The sequence below is a fragment of the Puma concolor genome, chromosome B4, assembly GCF_028749965.1.
Source record: "Puma concolor isolate L17-30 chromosome B4, mPumCon1.1.hap2, whole genome shotgun sequence".
NCBI classification, from domain to species: Eukaryota; Metazoa; Chordata; class Mammalia; order Carnivora; family Felidae; genus Puma; species Puma concolor.
The window spans coordinates 46,209,897-46,230,076 of NC_141673.1; the positions used below are offsets into that span (position 1 = coordinate 46,209,897).

The 20,180-nt window shown below is 34.8% G+C and overlaps 1 protein-coding gene across 3 annotated transcripts in view; it reads right to left on the reverse strand.

Moving 5' to 3' along the window:
• Positions 1 to 977: 977 nt before the first annotated feature.
• TBC1D15 (TBC1 domain family member 15) overlaps positions 978 to 20,180 on the reverse strand; it is a 75,514-nt gene continuing 56,311 nt past the window's right edge. For all 3 annotated transcript variants that reach the window (XM_025926852.2, XM_025926851.2, XM_086712810.1), the window contains 7 exons: positions 18,335 to 18,451; positions 12,398 to 12,498; positions 8,264 to 8,363; positions 7,785 to 7,882; positions 3,910 to 4,026; positions 3,309 to 3,395; positions 978 to 2,316 (listed from right to left, as the gene is read on the reverse strand). In XM_025926852.2, coding sequence (XP_025782637.2) covers positions 2,095 to 2,316; positions 3,309 to 3,395; positions 3,910 to 4,026; positions 7,785 to 7,882; positions 8,264 to 8,363; positions 12,398 to 12,498; positions 18,335 to 18,451 — 842 coding nt within the window. In that variant the 3' untranslated portion in view covers positions 978 to 2,094. The remainder of the gene's footprint in view (positions 2,317 to 3,308; positions 3,396 to 3,909; positions 4,027 to 7,784; positions 7,883 to 8,263; positions 8,364 to 12,397; positions 12,499 to 18,334; positions 18,452 to 20,180) is intronic.

A 20,180-nucleotide genomic window follows, 5' to 3' on the forward strand; every position in this document is an offset into this window, starting at 1 on the left:
GGTGGCGCAGTCAGCCAGGTCACGATCTCGCGGTCGTCGGTGAGTTCGAGCCCCGCGTCAGGCTCTGGGCTGATGGCTCAGAGCCTGGAGCCTGTTTCCGATTCTGTGTCTCCCTCTCTCTCTGCCCCTCCCCCGTTCATGCTCTGTCTCTCTCTGTCCCAAAAATAAATAAACGTTGAAAAAAAAATTAAAAAAAAAATAAATAAAAATAAAAATAAAAAAAATAAAAATGAGCTATACAGAAATTCAGACTGTTTAGTAAAAATGTTTTAACAAGTAGTTTTATAATAAAACTTGACAGAAGTTCAACTTATTAAATGTGCTAAGATTTTTTTTTAACTCCGAAGTAGATATTGCATTACATAGTGGGGGAAAAAACCTCTCAAAACCCCTATCCAGGAAGAACAAGAAGGACATCAAGATGTTCTAAGCAATTTCCTGAACAGCAGGAAATGAAAGGCTGAAGAGGCCGAGTTTCTAATCAGTTTACTTTTTTTTTTTTGTCTAAATAGACTTACTCATTATTAACTGATGAAAGATAACACACATATGATATTAAAAACTAAAATCTAATGATTCTCCTGTCATGATTGTCAGTTAATACTCAAGTAGGAAAAAAGTTCATTTGGTTCCCTACGTTTTTTTTTTGGGGGGGGGGGATGGAAATCTATCTACTGGACCATTTCAGAACTGCATAACTTTTATTTTACATTATTAACATCAATTGCAGGAAGTGGCTTTCCCAAGTCAGACAACTATATCCTCCAAGACAGCACTATGCCCGAGTCCATGCTGATGAAAATTCATTTTCAGTTATAAAAGGGGTCATGTTTCTTTCTCATGTCCATAACTTATTCCAAAGATTGTTTCAATCACATAAAAATAGGAAATGTCCTGGGGACCAGCTTGGATTTTTTTATTCTTCCAGTGAAGAACTAGCAGACTGATTCTAAGTGTAATTTAACTGAAAACACTACTTCAACTTCAAATTTATTTAATGATATGTACAGGAGTTAACAAATTACAATTAAAACGGAATCAGTTATGTTAATTCCACATAACTTAAAATCATGCAACACTGCATGGTAAAAACAACATCTTCGTTCATATACAAAAAAGTATTTTTTGAGACTCGTGATAGTATATTGAAATTTTTGACATAAGCTTTCTGCAAAGAGCATTTTATAAAAATTTAAAGACCTGATTAATCAGTTAATGCATTATTAGGAAAGATAATAAACACATTAGTAAAGTGAGGTTACAAGCAATTAATTTTAAAATTACACAAGGTACAGTGTTGAATGTAGTCTCATGAAATAAATGTTTGGTTAAGAAAATAGTTCTGAAAAAGTTATCATACTGAAGCTATGTATTACTTTTGTCAAATCAGGTTATATAAATCAATAGTCAAGTTTATTCAGTTAGAAGAAAATATGCCTATCCTTTCTTATACTCATAAATAAGTACTTATTATATAGTCTTTATATACAAGTGAAGAAAAGTTCAATGTAAAAAATATACTGCCAATCCACTTATTATGGTTGAAATAGCTTTTTATCTACACATTAAATTGCATTGATGAAAATATCCAATTTAAATCACATTCAACCAGCATAAATATTTAAGCTGAGTACTGTTGTAAACAATAGAGAAAAACAAATTCTTTTATTTCATCACTTGCGTAACACAATCTACTTCTCAGCTTAGAATGCTATAGAGAAGCCTAAGATTTAATTTAATCAATTCCAAAACCCACTAAACTTAGAGTAAACAAAGTGAATGTTTTTCAAAGTGCATAATTTCCAACTCATCCACTTGTAATATTTATCCAATTCCAGTTCATCAGCAAGAAAATAAAATGTACTTGGCTATAAAAATACTAAGGAATGTTATTGAAAAGGAAAGGCTATTTGGTAGAAGTAACTACAAAAATAATTAGTTTAAATCTTTGTAAAGCTTTAATGCAAGAACATCAATACACTTTCTTTCCATAAACCTTAAAGCATGATCAACACCAAGATTTTAAATTTCCTCCTTTCAAGTACTTGAAAAAGGTCGCAACCAAGTGTCTCTTCAAAAATTAAGCAAGAATGATCATGCAGGTGTTAATCTGCTAACATTTGGGGACACTGATATGTGTGTTGTGTTGTCATCTCTGGCTCCACTGGTAGCAAGTACGGGCAAGGCATCACTCTGAAATGTAGATGCAGGACAACTAGTCATGGCAACGCTCTCATCTTCACCGGTGTCTGAATCTGGTGTTGCAACTTCACTGTCCTGAAGCCCCAAGATCTCACAAACTGCTTGTGGCAATTCCTGAATGTGCAAAATCAAACACAAAACCATCATTCACTGTAGAGGAAAAGTAATCACAAAATAACATTTGGACTTAAGACTACACTGATTCCAGAATCTGAATAATTATTCTAACAGTGTAATTGTTACGTATCTTCTCACAGCTTCCTTCTTCAGATGAAATTCTAACCAGTTTTTTCTTAAGTGGTTCCCTGATGTTCTATTCTGAATTAGTCACTCTCCACCCCATCCTACCACTCCCACAAAACACAAATGTTTTCTAATATTTTGAATTTATTTCATTCTCCTTGTTACTATAGTATCTTAGATATCAACTGAAATCTTATTTACACTATCTTTCTCCCTTAATACCCAAGGTTCCTTAAAGAAGTGTCTCACTCACATATTTTGAACAGAACAGCTATCAAATAAATGCTGGTAGAAGTGAACCATAAGTATTTGGAACCGTGAACAAATGACACAAAGACCAAACAGGAACTCTCATAAAAATACGAAAGCCAAAACACATCAGAATAGAATGATTTAGTTCAAAGTCAGATCATATCAAATTTGCCTTGTTTTTAGAAATATCTGAGAGCTTCACTGATACAAATGTAAGGATATAGACTAAATACCACCCATTTAATTATTTCTGATTAGCATCTGTCTTTATTTGGGGATACCACATTTAATATGAGGTCCTAGTCTGTATTCACTAATTCTACTGGATAACACATCAATACTTCAATTCTACAGCCCCCTTTAGTTGTTGCAGAAATGTTTTCATTATTTTTGCCATTTTGCTGTACGATGTTTCTTATCTAGCGTAATTAATCAACTGTTTTCAATTAAGTGCTGTAACTCCATAATGGTAAACAAAATGCTAGCCAATGCTTGGTGTCTGCCTTCAACCTGCTAAAACTGCCTTTATCTTACATCTATAAAGAAAAATTTGTTGACCACCAAAAACATACAAACAAAAAAATCTTACAATTATTTAAAACACTGTATACCTTGCATTTTACCATCTGTAGAGAAATTGCTTCTGCCTTGCATAGTACATCTTCCACATCAATTTTCATGGACAATTCATTGATATGCTAAAATGAATCCATAAAATAAAATAATTGAAACTAAAAGCACTATTATATTCTATATAAACAATTTATTACCAGTTATATTTCACTACAGATAAAATCTGTAAAATAAAAATATTCACATACTACAAATATCCAAGAGATTCAATATATCTTTCAGTTTTAAAGTTAAAGAATAGCTAATAAGCTTATGGAACATTAAATCCAACAGTTGTCCCAAGTCTACCATCTCAAAGTTCTAAGCAAAAGACAATTATTTTTTTAAAAAACTAAACTACATAAAAAAGCATTTGTTAAATTTATTTTTCTTCCAAATTAGCCAGGTTAAAATAACTGCCCAATACGTATTCAACAAACTGTCATTCTGAGAGTCAGTCCTAGTACTAAGTGTTATTGATATAATTTAAGTTTTAACTCAAGGGATTCAATAAAGCTCCAAGGAAATGTTTTGTGTATCAGTACCACCAAACAGAAGAAAGAGCCAAAATATTAAAATCTAAATTAAAGGAATAACTACCTTAAGTATTTCATTAAAGCCATAATGCTTTTCCATTATTTGCTGCTTTTCTGATTCCAGAATAGCACAACAGAGAAGAAGATGGAAATTTTTACATGGCAGTTCGGTCCACATTACCTATAAAAAATAGAACTATTTAGTAAACTATTTCAATTCTAAGATATTTTCCTCCCAGAAACAACGCTGAACTCTAAATGACTTCTATGCAAAGCAGAAGGTGCCTAGATGGGGTAGGCCACTGTTTTTCTAGTTAGGAAGTGAGGAGTAGGGAAGTGAAATCTTAGCTTTACCTACATAATAACTAACATCAAGTTCAACACTATGTGAATATGATGAATTCCAAATGGTGGCACTTTAAGTAACTACAATTAGCAAATCACCGAGCCTGACCTAAATGATAAATGTTATTAATTAAGAAGCTGTATCATAAGTAAGGTATAAAGGTTAGAGGCATTTTCAGTATTTCTCTGTGCCTTCAGTTTCTCACTTTTAAATCATCTTCTGTCTCAAAGGGGGGGGGGGGTGTCGCTATATCCTAGATGGTAAAATTCAGCTAAATAGCGCATGGAATCAAAACCACCCAGAGACAGCTGTACATTATATTACAGAACACAGAATATCCATGACTGTGACAAAAACTGAATCAACTACCCAAAATTTATACCCAAATGTATAAAACATTTGGTCAATAGCTGCATGTACTAAACAGAGATAATGACCTCAAATTTAAGGCCTTAATTTCCTCCTGTTAACCTACATAATAATATCTTACCTGGAAAAATTAAAAGACACACATAAAGAATACCTGAAATGTTTTACTTCTTTTCAAGGTGAATAATTTTCAGAGTGAATCCAATTTTTGAAAGTTTAATTACAGTGCAATTAACCTCAAAGTTTTCATTAAAAGTTCAATTTATTTGGTAAACAGATTGAGGATTATTCTAGCTATATAGTAATAATATTCTCAATTCATCTTTTAAAGAAGAAGTTGAGACATTTATTTAATCAAATCGATAAACTTTAAAATATGATTCCATACAGAAAACAAACTGGTGGTTGTCAAAGGGAGAAAGGGGATGGGTGGATGGGCAAAACAGGGGAAGGGGATTAAGAGGTACAAAATTCCGGTACAACAATAGGGTGTATATATATGTATACGTATATATATATGTGTGTGTGTATATATATATATATATATATATATACACACACACATATATATAGTCAATAGTACTGTCATAAATTTGTATGGTGACAGATGGTAACTATATTTATCATGGAGAGCATTTTGTGATGTATGTAAATGCTGAATCGCTATGTTGTACACTAAACTAATATACTTTATGTCAACTACTCCAATTTAAAAATAAAGAGGGGTGCCTGGGTGGCTCAGTCGGTTGAGTGTCTAAGTCTTGATTTTGGCTCAGGTCATGATCCCAGGGTTGTGGGATCAAGCCCCACATTGGGCTCCAGGCTGAGTGTGGAGCCTGCTTGAGATTCTCTCTCAGTCTCCCCATCTATCCCTCTCCCCTGCTCGCACACAACTTCCCAAATAAAATTTAAAAAAAAATTTTTTTAATATTATTTTTGAGAGAGACAGAGACAGAGTGTGAGCAGGGGAGGAGCAGAGAGAAAGGGAGACAAAATCTGGAACAGGCTCCAGGCTCTGAGCAAGCTGTCAGCACAGAACCCAACACGGGCTCAAACACACAAACCACAAGATCATGACCTGAGCCGAAGTCAGACGCTTAACCAAATGAGCCACCCAGGCGCCCCTCAAATAAAATGTAAAACATAAACCCCCCCAAAACAAACCAAAAAACCACACAAAGAAACAAACAATAAATACATTTTTGAAAAGTACAATGTATTTACTGGAAAATTAGGATGTGATGATTATTGTGTTTTTTTGCTTACTATCAAACCATTAAGATTAAATTTCATGACAACCCTCAAAAAATAAATTTTCATTAAATTAAGTATGATTCCAGGTAAAGAACAGGTGAGTTTTACTTCTAATTTCAAACAAAGGAAGTTATCCTACACAAAGCAATGATCCTCTGTCAGCACATCACCTTCTCTAATGGTAGCTGACAGTACAGGAGCCAGTCTCCAGCTGTAAAAACCTCAGAGGGCACAGGAGTTCCACTATATAGAAGTCTATTTATTATCCAAATGAATTATTTCCCCCATTCCTTCCTTAGGAGAGTTTCTGTAATCCCTAATCTTTATGAAGATAAGGTAGCAATTAGTCATTACACCAATATTCTATTTTAAAAGCACACTGATCCATTAACACTGATCCATTAACAGTCAGTCCATTAACACTGACTGTCAGTGATTAAATGTGACCTTTCTTTCCTATCTTTGCTGTGCACATTCTAAAAAATAAAGACCTCTCACCTCTTCTTGAGGGCAATTGGCAAAATCTATCAACAGCCTTAAAAACTGACTACTCTTTGATTCAGAGGTGTCTTGAAATTTATTCTAAGGACATATTCGGAGGTATCCATGAAAATTTGAATATTAAGATACTTGCCTTAGTGTTAAATATGATGTCATTGCAACGCTGTTGCACAAACAAGCAAAATATCTATCAGGTAGAAATTAAATGGTCGTTAACCATTCATCAGTTGATGGACATTTAGGCTCTTTCCATAATTTAGCTATTGTTGAGAGTGCTGCTATAAACATTGGGATACAAGTGCCCCTATGCATCAGTACTCCTGTATCCCTTGGGTAAATTCCTAGCAGTGCTACTGCTGGGTCATAGGGTAGGTCTATTTTTAATTTTTTGAGGAACCTCCACACTGTTTTCCAGAGCGGCTGCACCAGTTTGCATTCCCACCAACAGTGCAAGAAGGTTCCCGTTTCTCCACATCCTCTCCAGCATCTATAGTCTCCTGTTTTGTTCATTTTAGCCACTCTGACTGGTGTGAGGTGATTATCTGAGTGTGGTTTTGATTTGCATTTCCCTGATGAGGAGCGACATTGAGCAATGAGAAAGAAGGAAATATGGCCTTTTGTAGCAACATGGATGGAACTGGAGAGTGTTATGCTAAGTGAAATAAGTCATACAGAGAAGGACAGATTCCATATGTTTTCACTCCTATGTGGATCCTGAGAAACTTAACACAAGACCATGGGGGAGGGGAAGAAAAAAAAACTGGTTAGAGAGGGAGGGAGCCAAAACATAAGAGACTCCTAAAAACTAAGAACAAACTGAGGGTTTATGGGGGGTGGGAGGGACAGGTGGGTGGGTGATGGGTATTGAGGGCACCTGTTGGGATGAGCACTGGGTGTTGTATGGAAACCAATTTGACAATAAATTTCATAATTAAAAAAAAAATTTTCAAATAAATGAAATAAAGAAATTAAATGGTCATAGATTCATGAGATGTTTATTACATTATTAATATTTTTGTCTAACTAAAATTTCTTTTAAAAAGCCAAACGCAAGTCAGCTCCCTCCCAATACTTCACACTACAAAGTGCTATCTCAACAGACTGGCCTGTCAAAACTTCCTTGAACTCTATACAAACCTATCCCAGAATGCACAGAGTCTCACATAAAGTCAAGCCTCCCAAGGAAAGAACACAAATATAAATGGTCTAGAGAACTTGTTCTGGGAAACCTAGTGGCCCAGAAACTTCATGAGGATTGTGATTTATAGAAAAATGCTCCAAAGACCAGATATTCAATTTAAGATCATAAAATTTTAAGGAGAGACCACAAAAACCATATTTATACTATACTTATTACATACTTCCTTTAGAAATTTCAGTTAGACTATTATAATTCATTTATACTCTATAGAACAATAAAGTATTTTCCATAATAAATATTACATTTGTAAAATAATTTAAGAACTTACCTCCCATAATCGAAGAATATCTAGAAAACTAAATTCCCTTTTAAATCTGATTAAAAGCCATCTGAAGCAAAAATAAAGGTATCCAGAGTCCTGAGATTCTATACAGAAGAAAAAAAACATATATGGCTTACTCTTATGTTAATTATCTCAGAATACAGTGATCTATTTCAAACTCAAATATTTCTACACAGCTTAAGCTATTAGAAGTTCTATAAATTTAATTGCCTTTACTAATTCAAAGAAACGATTATTCAAATTTGTTTAAAAGAAAACCATAAAATAGTAATAATTCATTTTATGAATAAACTGTTTTAAGGCATAATTATAGAAAGATAGTTTGGTACCACACTTTGATTTCTCAGAGGAACTCAGGCAACAGTGACAGAGTATATGGGGCTTTCAGACAGTTCTTTACACTTTTTCTCTCTGTATATTACCCTACAACTTGCTGGGTGTATAATTTGATTAACCAAACTTACCTAAGTAACTGCAAAATCCACTATCCAACAATCGAAGTAAGGTACTGAGTTGAATTAGTTGGGTCTTCATGCCTTGCATTTGTTCTTCAAAATTTTGATGCTTTAAAGGGAAATAAATGTTACCACATAAGTAATACTGAATACATATTCTATAGTACAAAATCACTGATAGATAAAGCAAGAGTCTAAGGACAAATGCTGGAGTTATACCACAGTGGTTATATTAAAAAAAAATCACAACAAATTGAAAAGCTAAAGCAACATTAAAAAGGAGGGAAGAAAATCCTTGGAGTCAAACTAAGGATTACTTGTTTTCCTCTATTCATTTGACTTAAAGAAGAACGCAGAGCTACAGATGGATACACTTATTTCTTACATCAAATAAGAAACTTGGTGAAAGAAATACACACTTGCGAAATAAACTTTTATCAAATCACTTCCACTGGTAAATATTTCTTCAAATTGCCATATAAAATAAAATTAATTTTAGCTTTAACATATACTTCATTTTAAATAATTATTTCTTAAATTTGATGACACTAGGGAATCTGTGAAGTCAAAATCATTTGCATGACAATTCCAAAATATTATATGCATTTTGCACTTTAAATTCTCCCCCAAGTATGAAGGGCTATATGAGGAGTGACACTGCAATAGAATGAATACAGGACCAGGTAAGAAAATCCAGCTGTCTTCCATTAAAGTAGACACTGAAGAAAATGGAAAATGGAAAACAATCCCTCTTCTCAGTAAATTGTTTCCATTTGGAAAAGTTGCTTTTCATTAAAAAAAGGTTATAGGTGTTATGGTATAAAGGTTTGTTATTTTTAAATAATAAATATTTATATATTTCTCAATATTAATTTTTCATATGATAAACATCAAGAGATATAACCTACATAAAGAAATGTTCAGAGTCCTCAATAATATTTAAGAGTGCGAAGGGGTCCTGAAATCACAAAGTTTAAGAACAGTTATGGTTTACTTTACATACTTTAAATAATCTGCAAAGTTGAGTAAACTCCCTACCAAAACTTTACCCAAGTGTTGGGAGGTGGATAATGAGACCAAAATAACAGGAAGGTTCCTTAGATCATTCTGATCCCTTTTATCTATGCGCCGCCAACTCCTCTACGGTAACCTACTGTCCTAATGCTTATAAAAACCCTAAGGACAACATCTCTTCCCTCACACTTCTTTTTTAGTTTGGAGACACAGCATCACTCTTAGCTTAAAAAAAAAAAATTAAGGCTACTGATTCTCAAAAAACTGATTTTTCTTTTATGCCTTAAGGAACTAGTTTACTAGATTGACACAAGCCTTTGGGATATCGTTCCTTCACATTTACCACAGAGCGCTGTAAGCAAAAGGCAAAATTAACTCTCTGATTAACAGCATCATTTTTTATTATGACAGCCAAAGGCTAGAGTTGTTTTGGGAGTACCAACATGGCATACTGTGCTATAAAAAGAAGTGCTCCCCAAATGACAGAAGACAACTTTGGAAAAGTAGCTACTCCTGGAGAAGGGAAAATTAGATCAACAATGGATATACAAATGGCTTCAATTGCATCTGTAAATAAATATGCATGCATATATACATACACATGTATATTCATATATATACATGCTCATATATACTCGTGTATATGTATATATACACATGTGTGTATATATATGAGGAGGGAGGTGAGGAGAAGGAAGGGAGGAACTAAATTATACAGCAAAATGAATGGGTGGGTATAAGAAAGTTCATTAGATCATTTTGCTAATCTTTCTATAATATTTCTATAATAAATACAGTCTATGACTATCCCTACATTAGATGTGAGTAAATATAACAAGAGTAAATCTATGGACACCAGGTTCAGTCATCACAAAAGAAATAAAAACTTACATGAAATAAAGCTGTAAAACAAAAAGAAGGAGTCAAATAACAGTATGGGTTTAAGGACACCAAACCAACAGCAATGCAGTAAAAAATAATCATGCAGATTATTTTGATTGCAACATGTTACCCTTTTATTCAAATATGAAAAAAATGTTAGTAGACAATATATTAAGAGATTTTTTTTAGAATAAAGACTAGAAAAATCCCCAGACCATTCTCAATGGAAAAGGCAAACACAGAAACATTTACTATGAAAAAGAAGAATTTGAATCTTCATACACAAAAATGACAAATAGACCGTAAAGTGTATATTACAGATGTTCATTTACATTTGAGACCTAAATACATGCACAAGTATGTATGTATGCATGTATGTATATATATGGCATCATAAGTCCATTTTTTGCACATGTCAATATTGGCTCAATTTTATGGAAACTATTACTGTAAAAATCAAAATGCAGTCAGTATGTTCATGTTAATTCTAAAGTGTCTAAACTAAGCACTGGGGAAATCTTCATGTGTTTATTCTACAAAAATCTGTTGCACAAAAACCTCATGTTGGCATTAGGAAAATTCTGGAAGCATACCAGAGAACTAGTTAAACAAAGACATGAGCCTTTTATCAAGGAACATACTAGCTCTAGTGAAAAGAGGATAAACAACAAAAACACAAGAAAGGCAGACAACAGTTTTTATACAATTAGTATCAGTTGTACAGACCTTTATAACAAATGCCTCAGGTTTCTAGAGCACTTGAGAGTAATTGGAACTAAGAAAGCAGGTAAAATCAAATCAATCAAAAAGGTAAGGAAGACAAACTATGATATTAGCAGATTACTGCAATTAATAATCGTTCCAAATAATCCAAAACATTAATTCATGGTCATGACTATGCAGTTCGAAATACTTATTAACTTAATAGTAAAAGATATTTTTAAGTATCAAATCTTAGCAAATATGTGTTTGGAAAAGTAGAAGAAGTGAGGATGAGTTGGAACTATGGATAAGAGACTTAAAGAAACAGGGAAAAGTGGGAAAAACTGGAAGGGCAAAGAAAAATTGGCAAGCTAATTCCCAAGAGAGGAAGAATAGACTAAGGAAAAAAGAGAAGGGTACTATTTCTAAATCCCACATTCGTATCCTAGAAACTGAGTTAAACCTTATGTTACAAGGAAACATTTTATATGATTATATATTCAATATCTTTATCCCCTTGCTAGCAAGCCATTTGAATACCCAACCTCAAGGTCCAGCGGCAAGTATATTAGTTTTACTCTGAAACAGTACAGTGACTTATGTAGTCAGGTCTTTGGATTTCATATGCCTTTATCTCCTCTTAGCCCTCTTCTATTTTTTTTTTTCTTTCTAATAGATTACTTGAGAAGACTGTTCTATTTTATTTCCCTGTTAATACTCTGTGCTATTGTCCCAGAATTCTGTCTCCAAGATATATCAGTGACAATAGATAAAATGTTCTTTGTAATATGTATATATAAACATAGTTCAACTCTAATAATCACATGCTTCTGAGAAAATAACAATGAATTACTAAGAAAGTGTCACCATTACAAATAGTTCAAACAGAGATCTAGAAGAAAAATCAGTTACTATAATGACAAAATCCAAAAATGTTCACAAAAAGTAAGGATATTACTTGGCATGACTAAGCTTTATCTCTGAAACAGATGATATGAAAGTTCAACTACTTCACAAGAACTGAATTCATCTACTTCATCAATATTCTATAATGACTCATAGCTCTTCTGCAGAACACAAGCATTTACTGATATTAAATCCTGATTACCCTTGTGCTACAGGCACTTACTATCTACTTCTTGTATTAAAAACAATGTCCGTATTTTCAAGTCCCTTGAAAAGGCTATTTAAAAAAGAAAAAAACAGGGGTGCCTGGGTGGTTCAGTCAGTTGGTTAAGCGTCTGACTCCTGATTTTGGCTCAGGTCATGATCTCACTGTTTGTGGGTTTTTCTTTCGTGCACTGACAGTGCAGAGCCTGCTTGGGATTCTCTGTCTCTTGTCTCCCTCTCTCTGCCCCTCCCCCACTCTCCCTCAGTCTCTCAAAAATAAATACATTTTAAAACAAGAAAAAAGAAACAAACAACATAGAGCAATTTTTAAGTTCCACCATAACTGGCTAAAATATAAACATCAATCTTATGTAAGATTATAGAACTAAATTTTTCAAAATTAGTTTGATTAAAGGAAGGAGCCCCTGTTCTTACCATTTGGTCCATATAAGAAGCAAAGCACCAAAAGGCATCCACTTCATTTTCCATCACATATAAAAGAGGGGAAAGTAAGTCACTCATTCCCTGAACATACCCTAAGAATAGAAAAAACAAACAAAAAACAATCATGTCTCTGAAAACCTAAGCTTTATGTAATTCTTCTGTGCATATCATTACAATTTCATCTAAAATTTCATCTTTTCTTTGGTTTCAGAAACTGGTAGATATTGACGTCTACCGAGAAAAGAAAACAAAACAAGGAGGAAGTCTAGCAATCAGGTAAGAAAGATGAGTTGTCATAGACTGAGATGCCAAGCAGATATATAGCTGCTATTTTATGTCTTCAGTGTGGTCATCACTATCAAGAGAGGGTAATATTATTAAAAATTAAGGGGGGCGCCTGGGTGACTCAGTCGGTTGTGCATCTGACTCTGGCTCAGGTCATGATCTCACGGTTCGTTAGTTCGAGCCCTGCATCGGGCTCTGTGCTGATGGCCTGGAGCCCGGAACCTGCTTCAGATTCTGTGTCTCCCTCTCTCTCTGCCCCTCTGCCGCTCACACTCTGACTCTCTCGCTCTCAAAAATAAACAAACATTAAAAATTAATGTGCAAAATTACTACGATAAAACAGGAAAGGTGAGAAAAAACCCACAGGAACATCAAATGTAAGTGTATATATTCAAAGGACATTTGAGAAGGACCAGTCAGAAGTAAGGGGGAAAAAAAACAAATGAAAAAGGTGTTGTAAAAGTCAAGGGGGGGAAACATTTCAGGGCCCAAGAGTCAACAGCCCCTAATGGCGATGAACAAGCCAAATAAAATAAGAACTTTTAAAAAGGGCCCAACTGCTTTAGCCACCAGATCACTGGTAATCTAAACCAAAAGAAGTACAAAATTATGTATTTCTTTTAAATAGCCCTATCTATGTTCTTCTTGCCTTTCTCTTCTTGTTATTCTATGCACAACCAATGCTAGCAACTGGGTGTAATCCAATCAATACTTTGTACCTGAAACTACCACTCTGACTACCTTTCTCTGGATGTTGTTATAATTCTCAGTCATGACAATTACAGCCCTTGATTAAAAAGAAAAACTGTAAACAATCAGGCCCCTCACTTTAAAAGTCTTGGTTTTGCTTCTCACCTCAACGTGTCAAGCTTACTTTTTAGTTCCACCTTATAAAACTCTCAATTTTCTTAACTGTTTTACAATTGATTTCAGATTTAAGACACATTCTTGAACCAACAAAGGGACAAAAGTTCATATGAAACCTTTTTACATACAGATTATCATTCAACTTTGGTAACTTTGGTACATCTGTTAAAGTTACTTAGAGATTTTTTTTCTAATAGTAGCTTGAAGTCATGGAAAATATAGTCTTTCATGTGCAAGTCCAAAGCTTACATTCTTACCATTCACAAAAATCTATGTGCACTGAAGCCATTAAAAGTATGTATTTTAAAAGGGAAGAGGGTATTTCTGCTAGAAATGATATACAATTCTACACCTCTCTTCCTTATTTTGGAATACAATTTTAACAAAGGACTTCAGGAAGCATATAGGCCAGAGTCTCTTGAGAAAACTTCTGATCAGAGATATAACAGAGAGACAACTCAGATCACTTCGGGATCACCTTACTATCTCTACTATCTCTATCTGCTCTGAGCCTTGCCCTATCATCTACTCCTATGTTCCTATCAACCTAGGTCTACATGATACCCTGTGGAAAAGTATGGCTCTACTCGCATTAGCACGAAAGAACACTTGGGTTGCCATGGTGGGCATCCGATTACACTACCAGACAACAAAGTTACCAAAATATTTGGAGAAAAGTGCCAGGGAAAATTGGCATATGCTATGATATCTAAATGTAAGTATTTCTACAAGTTTATCACAGGCTTTTTAAAAATCCTGCACCCTTGTGATGATTAGCTTTATCTCTCAACTTGGGTGGGCCTCAGGACACTCAGATGCCTGGTTAAACATTATTTCTGTGATCGTCCTGAAAGTGTTTCCAGAAAAGATTAGCATCTGAATTGGTGAACTGATGAAAACAGATGCCCGCCCCTGCCCTGCCCCCCACTGTGGGCGGACACCATTCAGTCCGCGGAGAGCCTGAGCAGAACAAAAAGAGGGAGGAAGGTGGAATGTGCTCTCGCAGTAGCTACTTGAATTGGGACAGTGATCTTCTCCTGCCTTTTAAAGCTCCTGGCTCTCATGCCTGCAGATCTGAACTGGCATCTGCACCACTGGCTCTCCCGCTCTCAAGCTTTCCTGGGTCTCCAGCTTGCAGACAGCAGACTTTGGGACTTCTCAGTCTCTAGAATCGTGTGAGCCTACACCTCAGAAGAAATCACCTCAGAAGAAATCTTTTTCTTTTCTTTCTCTCCCTCTTTCTCTCTCTGGATATATATGTTAAAATATACAAGAATATATATATATAAACACAAAACATACATAAACATACAGAATCTTAATGGTTCTGTTTCCCTGCAGAACCCTAATAAAAACACTTTTAAAAAAGAGTAAGTGGGTTAGAAGGAAGACTAAATTGTTATCATCAGAACTTCTCTAGATGGCACTGACACAGTGAAAGCAATGACCAACATAAAGGCTAAACCAGGGGTGCCCAGGTGGCTCAGTTGGTTAAGCCTCTGATTTCGGCTCAGGTCGTGATCTCACGGTCTGTGGGTTCGAGCCCCACGTCAGGCTCTGTGCTGACCGCTCAGAGCCTGGAGCCTGCTTCTGATTCTTTGTCTCCCTCTCTCTCTGCCCCTCCCCAACTAGCACTCTCACTCTCTCTCTCTCTCTCTCTCTCTCAAAAGTAAATAAACATTTAAAACAAAAATTTTTTTTAATGCTAAGCCAATTAGAGTATGAAAGAAATTTGATCTGAATTCAGCAAAGTGCAAAAGAGTACTTCATTGGGTCTGACTGTATACAGTCTATAATAAAAATATTTCAAAGTGTGCTATTCAAAAGATTTACCAAGTACCTCTCGTCTAGGAAAAAAAAGTGCTTGGGGCGCCTGGGTGGCGCAGTCGGTTAAGCGTCCGACTTCATCCAGGTCACGATCTCACGGTCTGTGAGTTCGAGCCCTGCATCAGGCTCTGGGCTGATGGCTCGGAGCCTGGAGCCTGTTTCCGATTCTGTGTCTCCCTCTCTCTCTGCCCCTCCCCGGTTCATGCTCTGTCTCTCTCTGTCCCAAAAATAAATAAAAAAACGTTGGAAAAAAAAAGAAAGAAAAAAAAGTGCTTTATTATAAAGTTATAATGAATGACAATTTCTAAGAAGTTTATTTAATCATTTAAGTCTTCAGCTGTCATATGAGATCACTACCATATTTCTTATATAAGTCTTAGCTGAAGCAAGTAGTCAAATTTATCTTCATACTCTAGTTGCTTTTAATCTATTTTATTTTATACATGATGTTCTTTGGGGTATGTCATGAGTTGCGGGGGTGGAATTAATGTACAAATTCCTTTTAATTAAAGAAAGATTAAAGCTGTTTAAATTAGCATTCAGTGACACTAAGATCCTGCAGTAGTGCTGACTGATGCACATCTTAATCAGCACTACTACAATTTCGCAAGTAGTTCTCTAAAATTATCTCCACAGCAAATTTCTTTCAGAGGGGGGTGGGCATGAGAAATGAACTCCTTATCCTAGCACACACTTTCTTACACTGCAAAGAAAAAAATCACCTACATATAGGTCAATTTCCAGGTTAACTGAACCTCAGCCCTTAGAGTATCAAATAAAAAATATTAGAGGAGGTGGAAATCATTTTTTTTAGACACTCTCTGCCTTCTTACATATGGTATTTCAAATATAATTTAATGTTTTATTGGTTATTTAGGATCATCATCATGTACATACACCATTAAAAAAGATATCTCCCAAGAAACATCCTAAGTGTAGTGTCTTTGCACTAACGAAAAATTATTCTTCCTTGAGTTCTTCTGTCTGCTTTTGGTAATTTTTGTCTCCTTCCTCACTATTCATGACGTTGTATTCAATGTAAATATACCTATACCTCATCTGTATGGTCTATGAAGCCAAACAACTCAATATGACAGAATTACTTATAAGAGTAAATTTACAACAGCCCAGGTTACTTCGCCATGAGTAAAAGGCAAGAAATTTGGCCCACTGCTTGATGAAAACTACACTGACTTCTCACAAGGCCAGAGTTCTTAACAGGAACCTTGACTATGTTTCAGATAACTTAGGTGCTTGCCCAGAAAGAACGAGGGATTAATAGAGACAAATGAAGACAGTAATTTATACAGTTAGCTGGACTACGCCCTGAAAAAACTGAGCATTCAGGAACTCCTAGGAATATGCATGAATTCCTATCTCAAAATTATCATCTGACAGTAGAGGGCAATGCCTCCATTCCCTAAGACAATGGTCCTATTCCCTACAGTAAAATGGCAATGGGTCAGTGTGGTGGATGTATAGAGGTGAAAATGCCAGCCTGAAAATAAAGACCTGGGTCTCTACTCCAGTCCAATATTTACTACTTGTACAACCTTGAGTCACTCTCTGAATCAATATAACCTTATAAAATTGGAATGATTTCCCCACTTCTTTGAAAGGCTGCTATGAGAGTCAAAATCAAGTATGACAGCATTCTCTAACCTGAAAAGCACTACTCTACCAATAGGTTTTCAATGATCCAATTTGAGGCTCATTATTTGAGGTGACAGATAGGACTAAATTTTACATTTTAAAGATAAATCTGTGTTTTTCCATTTACCTTCACCAAAGAGGCTGATGCCTCAAGATCCACAAAGAGTTTACATCTTCCCCTAACATATAAAAGAAGCCAAGAGGAATTTACATAGACACAAACAGTGAAGAAAATGTACCACAATTCAAGGCTCACTTGGGTTTAATACACTAAATATCTAATTACCTTTTCCAAAACCTTTTCAAGCTCTACTAAAATAATCTGGAAACCATCTATTTCCACCATTCTCTACTTGGAAGTTACTCACATGGTAGATAACTCAGAAACTTATCCATTACTTATGCTTACTTACTTGCTTAGAGAATCTGTTCGTCCTTTAAAGAAACAACTCAAGTTCTCTTATCCTTTAAAATATTGATTCCTTATATTTTCTACTCTTATCATCCCTTCCCCATGCAAGCTGCAACTGCCCCTCTCAGCCTGTCTTTCTAACCCATTCTTGGTAGGAAACACAGTTATCAAGAAAAGAGAGTGAAGTTCTACATGGCCTAGATAATTATCTGCATGGCTTGCCCAAGACATCACATCAGTATTTTCCTTCACAAAGTAGATAAGTTTTCCAAATAAAAGTTCCCAAACTTTCTCAATTCACAGACTTCTTAACATCTTAGTAATTTTTTTCCAAAGCACTCCTCAGCTCAAGAAAATAACACTTCCACTTATTAAGTAGTTAGATCCAAACAACTTAATATCTATTTATGTCCTAAGAACTCAGCACCTGTTGGATACTACACTATTTCTCAAACCTTGGAATCCAATTGGAAACCACCATTCCCATTTCCTGTCCCTCATCTATTTTCACACAGTACTTGCTGAATCACACAGCAAGGCCTGAAGCTCTGCTTTGCAAAACTAACTTCATCAGGTGGAATGTGACCATCTAATGTTGAAACTCTGAACTACTTTAGCTAGGACTTACAGCAGTACCCTACAGAGTTCACGATCTCTCTCAAAAATTTAAAATATCCCACATTGTTCCACGAGTATGCTGTGACAACCCCGTGCTCTTCAGTGCACAATTTGGGAATCACAGCCTTCTAAGTTTCCAGTCCAGTAGAACAATCTCTACAGAAACTAGCCCACAGAGCTGTTACATACATCTAATAGGTTCATAAATTTAAATTCTAAAATAAATATACATAAATCTTTCTAAATTAGGATGTCAGAGAACTTACCTAAATCAAAATCATACATACAGTAGGTCATCAAAATGTCATGAAGCAAAATCAACCCTGGATTATCTTGGCCTTCATAAAATTTGTTTGTTCGATCTGTTCTGTTAACATCTTTTTCTGAGGAGGAAAATCATCACATATTTGAAAACCTTTCAAAAAACAGATTCTTATAAAGCTTACCTCTTACAAGAACAAAATTCTTCTTGGTACTAGTTTCACTCTCTTGCCAATCTTTCACTTAATGAAAAAAAAAATCATCAAATTCTATTTCAGATACGCAATAAAGTAACATTTTGGAATACTTTTTCAAAAATCAGTCCACTTCCTCATGGGTATACTTTCAAATATTTCTCAATTCTTATCTAAACATAGAAATTTTTTAATAGTAGAAAACACTTTTAATTAATTAAAAGCAATACCAAGTAATAATTCACATTAGTTAGCAATAAAACTGCCAGTCATGAATGCATGTGATAGGCCATATTATCTGAAAATGGTAATAAAAAAAGCTCTGAGGCAATCAAGTGTAATCAAAGAGATGTGTTTCATTCATATCTGCTTCATTCATTATCAACTTCTTTGTCATGTTCCATAATCATCTTCAGGACGAATGACTTCCTTATTCTCATATATACATTATTCAATTTATATATTAGTATAAACAATATGTATTAATTTTGAAAAAATGAAAACCCACATTTTGCTGGAAATGATTTCATGACACTGAAAACAGATTTGGAAGCTTTACCATGAGCATACCCCAAACTGTACTGACAATTCAATTCCCAAACACTGATACTAGCAAATGCAGCTAATTGTGAAAGGCTTTACTAACGGTCTTCCCCAAACGAATCCCTCAGTAAATTAAAAAATAATTTACAGAAATTCAAAATGATTAATTTATTCTATAACCAATTCTGTTTAAAAGTTATAACTGACCTCTCCCCACTGCACTCCACCCCTTTAAACTGAATAAATTGAAAACACTGTCCATATAGATACTCCCGCTTTTCAGAAGTTTGCATTACACCACTTCGCTTTGACAAAAGACCTACGTTAGTACCCATTTTCACTAACCAAAAGAAATCCGAAGAGGATTTTCACTTTTCCAAAAAACGTCCAGAAGCAAAAATAACATTCAGCAAGCTGCTAGAGGCAGCATGCACCCTGGGCAGCCAGATGGGTCCCGCCAAGCTCTTTTCCCGGGACTTACCCTCAACCATCCATAGCTTTGAACTGTGTCTGCGAGCATCTGTGCTTTATCGTAATTTATTTTGTGTATCTATTAGCAAGATGTGTCCTAAGGTATCAAAAAAGTCTAAAAGAGGTTATTTTTGGGGTGTGGGAATCCTTAAGAAATCTTTCATATAAGCTAATAGTAATTGTTTCTTTGCTTTACGCCATTTAGGCTTATGAAAGGTCTCATAGGAACGCTCTACTTTCAGATAGCTGGGTAAACCTGTACTTGTGAAGAGATGGGGAGGTATTTTACAACTGAGTAGAATCTAACAAATAGAAGATGACATGAGTTTATATTCTGTAAGGGCATTTTTAAAAAATATTAGAATATTATAGCTTTCTATTAAAATATACTACATTAGATTTAATAAAACCAAGTATATATCTATAGAATTGTGGAACCGTTTATCAAACAAATAAGGAAAAGCAATACCAAAGAAAGCATAATAAATGTAAAATTTCATTTAAGAACATCAAAATGGTTCAGTCTCAAACAGGTACATAAGTTTATTTTTTTATTAACTCAAACACAATTTATACAGTCATAACAATAATACAGAATATATCTGCCTTAATAGGGGTTTTAAATGTGGTAAAAAATTATTTA